The following is a 9,309-nucleotide window of genomic DNA, read 5'->3' on the forward strand; positions in this document are numbered from 1 at the left end:
AACCATTATTGGGTAGTATATCGGGGTACCTAGCGATATAAAAACCTGGCGGTGAACCTAAAAAAATAACTAGCTACCTAGCGACACCAGCGACACTGATGCAGCGATCAGAAAAATGATCGCTTAGTGACACTGGCAAAAGGGGGTGAAAGGGTTAACTAGCGGCAATCAGGGGGTTAAAACCATTATTGGGTAGTATATCGGGGTACCTAGCGCTATAAAAACCTGGCGGTGAACCTAAAAAAATAACTAGCTACCTAGCGACTGTAGCGACACTAATGCAGCGATCAGAAAAACGATCGCTTAGTGACACTGGCAAAAGGGGGTGAAAGGGTTAACTAGCGGCAATCAGGGGGTTAAAACCATTATTGGGTAGTATATCGGGGTACCTTTGCGATATAAAAACCTGGCGGTGAACCTAAAAAAATAACTAGCTACCTAGCGACACATGCAGCGATCAGAAAAATGATCGCTTAGTGACACTGGCAAAAGGGGGTGAAAGGGTTAACTCTAGGGGCAATCAGGGGGTTAAATCTTTATTGGGGGGTGATAGGGGGCTACCCTGGACCTAACACTAACTGTCCTGACAGTTTTTACTGTCACAACTGACACTGAATGCATTGATCAGTAAAGAAATGATCAATGCAATCAGTGACACTGTGACTGGGGGGGAGGGGGGGCGGGGGGGATCGGGGGGCGATCGGGGGGGGGTTTGTGTGCCTGTGTGTACCTACATGTCAGTGTAGTGTTGGTGCACACTTACTATTAGTCTTCTCCTCGTAGTCCGGTCAAAAAGACCGCCCCGAGGAGAATGACATTACTTCCTCCTTCCTGTGTAAACAATACACAGTGGGAGGAAGCTTCTCATTGGCCAGGAGCGATCCAGAGGGGGTGGCCGAAAACCAACGGCCATCCCCTCATCACGGAGCGCTCCTGGAGCGAACCGGACCGTCGTATCCAACGGGAGGGGGTCCGATCGGACCCCCCACCCGCTGGAAGGCAGGCACGTACATCTACGTGATTGTGCCTGCCTGTGCCATTGTGCTGACGTACATTGGCAATACGGCGGTCCTGAAGTGGTTAACCACTACTCTCTGAATTCTGTCTTATAGCCAGTTTTCTATCCATTTACAAATTGATCTTTCCAAGCCTGTAGACCTTCCGTGTGTGCGGAACTGTGACAAACTCTTTTGCAAAATCCAAGTATACCACGTCCACCACCACCCCTCTGTCCAAGGTTTTACTTACCTCCTCATAAAAAAAAATCAGGTTTGTTTGACAACTTCTATCTTTCATGAATCCATGCTGTCTGTTGTTTAAAATATTAAATTTCCAGCAAGAGCTCATCTATGTGGTCTTTTATTAAACTCTCCAGTATCTTCCCGACTATAGAAGTTAAAGCGGTAGTAAACCCGCACATTTTTTTTTTTTTTTTTAAACCTGCAAAGCAAAAGGTATAATGAGCTAGTATGCACCGCATACTAGCTCATTATGAAATACTTACCTTAGTACGAGGCCCCGACATCTGGCCCGATCCACGCCGAGGGAGCCGACATGCTCCCTCGACATTTCTTCCGGGTATCGCGGCTCCGGCGCTGTGAGTGGCCGGAGCCGCGATATCGTCACTCCCGCGCATGCGCGCGGGAGATTTCATTCCGGCCGGCCGGCCACTGCCGGATTTTCAGGCCGAGAATCCCCTTGTGCGCATGCGCCGCTGCAGTCAGCGGCGCATACCGAGGGGAATATTTTTTTTACCTACAGGTAAGCCTTATTATAGGCTTTCCTGTAGGTAAAAGTTACAAAAATGAGTATACAACCACTTTAAACTAACAGTTCTATAGTTACTTGCTAAAGACTTTGTCCCCTTTTTAAATATAGGCACAACATTGGTCCTACACCAATCCAGTGGTACCATTCCAGTCATTAACAAATCCCTAAAAATTAGATACAATGGCTTTGAAATTACAGAGCTCAATTCTTTTAGGGTCTGTGGGTGGATGCCATCTGGTCCAGGTGCTTTATCCACCTTTATTTTGTCTATATATTTCTGGACCATATCACTTTTGAGCCATTGTGGATGATTTGGAGCTGTGTCACTACCACCCCATTATGGACATAAGCTCCCCCATGATCCTTTGTATACACAAATTGATCGGAGACGTTGGCTGCTGCACTGATGGGACTGTATGCCGGTGCAGCAGAAATTGTCTATGATCAATAGTAACCACAGCAATATAATGTCACCATAGTGACACTGTGTTTTGACCTGTTGACAGCATGTCAAAAACTAAATAAAAATGTAGGCAGTCAATACATCAGGATTGATTAATACAAACTATATTACCGAAAGTATTGAGACGCCTGCCTTAACACACACATGAAATTTAATGGCATCCTCGTCTTAGTCCGTAGGGTTCAATATTGCGTTGGCCCACCCTTTGCAGCTATAACAGCTTCAACTCTTCTGGGAAGGCTGTCCACAAGGTTTAGGAGGGTGTCTATGGAAATGTTTGACCATCACCAATAAAGCAAGGTCCATAAAGTCATAGATGAGCGAGTTTGGGGTGGAGGAACTTGACTGGATTTTAATGGCATCACAGTCTTAGTCCGTTGGGTTCAATATTGACTTGGCCCACCCTTTGCAGCTATAACAGCTTCAACTCTTCTGGGAAGGCTGCCCACAAGGTTTAGGAGTGCGTCTATGGGAATGTTTGACTATTCTTCCAGAAGTGCATTTGTGAGGTCAGGCACTGAAGTTTGATGAGAAGGCCTGACTCGCAGTCTCTGCTCTAATTCATCCTAAAGGTGTTCTATCGGGTTGAGGTCAGGACAATGTGCAGGCCAGTCAAGTTCCTCCACCCCAAACTCGCTCATCTATGTCTTTATGGACCTTGCTTTGTGCACTGGTGCGCAGTGATGTTGGAACAGGAAGGGGCCGTCCCCAAACTGTTCCCACAAGTTTGGAAGCATGAAATTTTCCAAAATGTCTTGGTATGGTGACGCCTTAAGAGTTCCCTTCACTGGAACTAAGGGGCCAAGCTCAACCCTTGAAAAAACAACCCCACACCATAATCCCTTCTCCACCAAATTATTTGGACCATTGCACAAAGCAAGGTCCATAAAGACATGGATGAGTGAGTCTGCGGTGGAGGAACTTGACTGGTTGACTGATACAGGGTCCTGACCTCAACCCAAAAGAAAACACTTTTGGGATGAATTAGAGCAGAGACTGCAAGCGAGGGCCTTCTAATCCACATTAGTGCCTGACCTCACAAATGCGCTTTTGGAAGAATGGTCAAACATTCCCATAGACACATCTCCTAAACCTTATGGACGGCCTTCCCAGAAGAGTTGAAGCTGTTATAGCTGCAAAGGGTGGGCCAACTCAATATTGAGACCTACGGACTAAGACTGAGATTCCATTAAAGTTCATGTGTGTGTTTCTCCAGTCACCCAGTCCCCCATACAGTTAGAAAACACAAACAGGGAACACATTTAACCCCTTCCCTGCCTGTGTCATTAGTACAATAACAGTGCATATTTTTAGCACTGATTACTAAAATAAGTGCACACTGAAATATTTTGTTTCGGAATTTTGTTTTCGTCCGAAAAAAATACATTTATTTAGTTAGTCCCAAAATTTGTTTTTATTTATTTTGTTTTTCCGTTAAAAATTGCATTCGTCCGAAAATCCAAATGAATTAAGGTCGAATCTGTCATTGAAGGCTTATGGTGTCTGTCGAATGTTCAAAGAAGATTAGACGGAGCAGCTAAACTGTATGACTCCGTATAGTTTAGCTGCTCCGTCTAATCTTCTTAGAACTTTCGACACACACCATAATCCAAAGATTAGACGTTTGTATGTTTTTCACTGTTTTGTCTAATCTTTGTCGTTCATGTTGAATGTATATAGTTCAAACAGAAAATGGACTGGTGATAGTGATCACTGATCAGACAGGCAACAAGATAGGGTATATAGAATCTGTATAGAATCTCAATCTACAGTACCTGTCTAAGACAGGTATTTGCACCCACTGCCGGGCATAGACTCCTACGGGAGTCTATGCCTCTTCCTGTCCCACCGCGCTGTCTGCTGGGACACACATGGGTCCCAGAGACAGCGCAAACCATTCCCATTGCGCTGTGTGACTCGCGCATGAGCAGTAGGGAACCAGGAAGTGAAGCCGCAATGCTCTTCCTCACCGAGAATGGCGGCGGCAGCAGCCGAGAGCCGAGTGATCGATTCGCCTTGGCTGCCGACATCGCTGGACCCCGGGACAAGTGAGTGTCCATTTATTAAAAGTCAGCAGCTGTAGTATTTATAGCTGCTGGCTTTTAATAATTTTTTTTTTTCGGGTGGACTCCCTCTTTATGGTTAGGCACATTCAACCACAGGTTTGATAGAGACAGATTGTTATTGTCAGTGTCATGTCAAATCTCCTATCTATATCGAACTGTTGTCACAATGAAAATTAAAATAAAGCATTTGTTTATTTCGGATCTTTCGTTTTTTCGGATTCTGCACTTTCGTTATCGTTTGTTAAAAGGATAACGAAAATACCTGAAATTCGGAACGAAAATGCATTCGGACGAAAACGAATGGACATGTCTACTGCTTACTGTAATAATGTCACTGGTTCCCAAAAAAAGAGTAAAAAATATCTGTTAGGTGTCCGATCTGTCTACCGCAATGTTGCAGTCCCGCTAAAAATCACTGATCACCACCATTACTAATAAAAAATAATAATAATAATAATAATAATGCCATAAATCTATCTACTACTTTGTAGATGCGATAACTTTTGCACAAACCAATCAATATAAACTTATTGCGATTTATTTTATTTTTTTTATTAAAAATATGTAGCAGAATACATATTGGCCTAAACTGATGAATACATTTGTTTTTTTACATTTTGTTTTTGGAAATGTTTTATAGCAGAAAGTAAACAATGTATGGACACATGCATGAGTTTGTTGGACATCCCATTCCAAAACCATGGGCTTTATTAAGGAGCCCCCCCCCCCCCCCCCCCATCTATAGAACTCTCTACTCTTCTGGAAAGGATTGCTACACAATTTTGGAGTGTGTCTGAGGGAATGTGTGCCCATTCAGCCAAAAGGGCATTTGTGAGGTCAGGTACTGATGTTGGATGAGAAGATCTGGCTCACAATCATCATTCCAATTCATCCCAAAGGAGTTCAGTAGGGTTTAGGTCAGGGCTCTGTGCAGGTCCCTCAAGTTCTTCCCTGCCAAAATGGTCAAACCATGTCTTTATAGAGTTTTGTGCATAGGGTCTGCCCAATATTTGTACCCCAAGGTTGGAAGAGCACAATTGTCTAAAATGTCTTTGTATGCTGTAACATTAACAGTACCCTTCACTGAAAACACAACCCAGTCAGTTAGAGGGGTGTCCACATTGGACAAGTAGTATAGATGCATTTATTAAATCTGTTTTTATTTTGACTTCATTTTTTTTTAAGATGAAAAACAATTTTCATTCTGAGAGCCTCTGTCCTTATTCCATACACCAAAGGATTTAGGGTTACAGAAATAATTAGACCAGATATGGAAATGATCACATGGGTAATAATTGAGGGTGAACTATTTCCTAATCTGTACCTGAAAATGACAAAAAGACTGGTAATCTCAAAAGTGGAAAAGGTGACGATATGGGTGACCAATGTATATATGGCTTTTTGACAGGCTTCTGAGGACATTTTCACACAGACAAGAAATGTACATATGTAGCAGTATACTGCTAACAAAGCACAGCCGCCAACTACAGCCACTGTCCAAGTTGTTCCAAATATGTTATTGATGGATATGTCTCCACAGGCCAGGAGAAGAAGGGACATGGTCTCACAATACACATTAAAAATATACACATTACACATTGTCAGCCTGGCAGCCAAGATCACAACTATACTTATGCTAACATAAACAAAAATGTATATCGCAAGTAAGAGTTTGAAAGCTCTATTATTTGTCATCAAAGTTGAGTATCTCAAGGGATTATCAACAGCCAGATATCGATCATAGGCCATAACCGAGAAAGTCATAACTTCAACGGTACCAAAGCTTTGAATGCAGAATGCTTGGATGAGGCATCCCGGTATAGGAATGTCTCTAAATCTAAAAAACAAGTCAACCACCAACTTAGGGAGAACAGAAGAGCCCCCAAACATGCCATTGGCCAATAGATTACATATGAAAATGTACATGGGTTCATGGAGGCTTGCTTCTGACCAAACAACATAGATAATCAGGAAAGACAATATCATTGTGATGGCATAAATCACAATAGCAACTGTAGCATACAGATATCGGAGATTTTCCATCTCAACAATACCAAGGAGGACAAGATGTGTGATGATTCTTGATGTGTTTTCCATAGTTTTAAAAAATTGAAAAATACTTAGACTAGATGAGCAATCTTTGTTTTTTTGTACTGTCTTAAGGAAATCCAAATCCAAATGTAAGATGCTTGTAACAATTTATTGCTTTAGTATTAATTGAAAGCACTCAATGAAGTATCAGCTAAACGAGTCCTATGTTCCCATTCGGCAGGCTTTTAAAGTCAGTTAAAGCTGAACTGGAATTTGTCTACATTTATACTTGGCAAGTAAACAATGAATCATGACGTTTTAATTAGGAACTTTGATAATGACATCCCAGTGGGAAGCTGCTACTGTTGCTCATTATTTTCAGGCTGTAGAAGAATTATTATAGTCTTGAAAGTACAGTATTTAGTAAAATTAGATCAAGAAAGGAAAGATATATTTGACAAAGCATCGGGATCTGTGAGTTGTAACTGAATTAAAGGAAATGCATAGAAAGTCTAAGGCTGGCCATAGATGGGTAGAGTTTCAAATTAAAATTATTAGGAAAAGATTTAAAGGATCAGGAAGAAACTTTTTCTCGAAGAAAAAGTATATGTGGTTTTCATTTGGTAAAGTCCATTCGTTCCCAAATCAAATGTTAACATATGTTGAACGACATTTGAATGTTCTAAGAATTTTTTTACAAATTTTCCTAAGACCTCTCCTAAGAATTTTTTGTTGGAAATTATATCCATCTGTGGCCAGCTTAAAATGCAGTTCAGTTATGACAAGAATTTTAACTCAATAATGAAATTATTCAATTATTCAATTTGCAGCTTCGAGCCAAGGTTTTTTTTCGAAAGGGTAGCAACTCTGATTTGCACAATCAGCAAAATTAGGAAATTAGACGCATTATTTATGCTCCTTGAAAGCCCAAGCTGCCCCTTTGAGTTTGGGCCCTTCTATGCTTCTAAACTGTAAAAAAAAGTCTCACACATGTGGTATCCCTAAAAGCAGGAGGAGTAGAAGAATGTGTTTTGTAATTGTAAGTATGCCTATGCTGCATATGAGAAATAACTTGAAATGACAACTTTTTGAAAAAAAACACACATTGTATTCAATTTCTTAATTTTCCAAAAAAAACATATTTTTTATTAAATTAACCCATCTAACAGTATGCGTTAAAAACAGGGGTTTAGTCCGCAGGCATTTGCAAATGCATGCGTGAGTCACAGAGCCATGTCACGGCACCCTGGTATCTGTGGTGTGCTCCTGCACCTTTAAGGAGGGGTGGCTCCCCTTCAGTCCACCTGCTCTCATGGACCATAGAGTTTGTTCTTGGTTAGAAAACTGGTTACAGGGGCATGTCCATAAATAACGTGTACTCAAACTGATCTAGAGTCGTAATGATTATTGACGCTGACACACATACACCTACACAGGTTGAACTGGATGGACTATTGTCTTTATTCAACCTGACCTACCATGTAACTATGTAATGGTTACTTTCCAAAAAGTGATCATTTTTGAGGTGTTTGTACTGACCTGGTATTGGCAGGTTGAGAAGGGCAGTCAGTACATCAGGACTGATGAATTTTCAAATATATATATATTTTGGAGGGTCTGTCTACTACAATAAGCCTCAAGGCCCAAAATTGCATGTGTTATTAGTAAAAGCAAACCCAAGAAATGAAAGAAATTACAAGCACAACTTACTGACCAGCCTGCTAACCAAACAAATTGTCCTGTCTAACAGTATGCATTAAAAAAACAGGGATTTCGTTTTCACACATTTGCAAATACATGCGTAAGCTACAGACCCCCCCCCCCAGGCACCCCAGTATTTTCTGTAGTCTTAAACCAACATTTTGAGGGTCTCCACAGTGGGAGCACATGCATTATAATATAGGCAGAGGGCAGGTGAGCCTGGAGGGGGCCCACCACTCCTTACAAGGATAGGGGCGCACTAGACACCCAGCATATATCACAATGGCAGCAAAGGTGTCCAGTATATCCCCTCACCAGTATTTCAACAGTACTATCAAATGGCCACTGCCCTAACCCATGACTCCCCTTTGCAGCAAGGAGCACATTGAAGAGCAATGCATGCAAAACACAACCAAAGGAATTCCAAGCTCAACTTACTGACCAGCCTGCTAAACATGCAAATTGTCCTGTCTAACAGTATGTGTTAAAAACAGGGGTTTCGTTTGCACACATTTGTAAATAAATGCATAAGCTACAAAGCCCCGTCAAGGCCCCCCAGTATTTTCTGTAGTTCCTAACTCTAAATTTTGAGAGCCTCCATAATAGAAGCACACGCAATATAAGGGATAGGCAGAGGGCAGATGAGCCTGGAGGGAGCCTACCCCTCCTTAAAGGCTTGGGCTACCTTGACGGGGCTTTATAGCTTACGCATGTATTTGCAAATGTATGCAAAACAAATTCCTGCTTTTAATGCATACTGTTAGACAGGACAATTTGGTTGGTTAGTAGGCTGGTCGGTAAGTGATATAACCAAAAAAACAAGTCTGGCGATAGGGGACCAGGACAGAGAGTCCCTTGATGAGAATGATGACAATAAGTGTTACCGTGTGGTGGGCCATAAGCCAAATTCCAAGCTCACTTACTGCCAAAAAAACAACCATCAGAAAAAAAAAACACAGCAAAAAGCGCTAAATGGAAACTCCTATGAGAGAAAGTCAGATGACCGCTATGCTGGAAACAGTCTATAATGGTGTCAATACTGTAATGCCCCGTATACATGATCGGACTTTCCGCTAACAAAACTGTGAATTTTTGTTCGAAGGTTGTTGGCTCAAACCTGTCTTGCATACACACAGTCACACAAATGTTGGCCAACAATTGCGAATGTGAGAACGCAGTGTACAACACGTACGACGAGCAGATCAAAAGGAAGTTAAATAGCCAGTGCACCACCCTTTGGCCTCCTTCTGCTATTCTCATGTTTATCTTGTGTTAGTA

General features: G+C 41.8%; 1 protein-coding gene across 1 annotated transcript; it reads right to left on the minus strand.

The window, feature by feature from the left end:
• Positions 1 to 5,469: 5,469 nt before the first annotated feature.
• Positions 5,470 to 6,354, minus strand: LOC143926813 (olfactory receptor 51E1-like). Its single transcript, XM_077450856.1, has one exon. It carries the CDS (start codon positions 6,340 to 6,342, stop codon positions 5,470 to 5,472), a length of 873 nt encoding a protein of 290 aa, XP_077306982.1. The 5' UTR covers positions 6,343 to 6,354.
• Between the last annotated feature and the right edge of the window lie 2,955 nt (positions 6,355 to 9,309).

This window comes from Lithobates pipiens, unplaced genomic scaffold (genome assembly GCF_037356315.1).
Source record: "Lithobates pipiens isolate NorthernLeopardFrog02 unplaced genomic scaffold, aLitPip1_a1.2 Scaffold_23, whole genome shotgun sequence".
Lineage (NCBI taxonomy): Eukaryota > Metazoa > Chordata > Amphibia > Anura > Ranidae > Lithobates > Lithobates pipiens.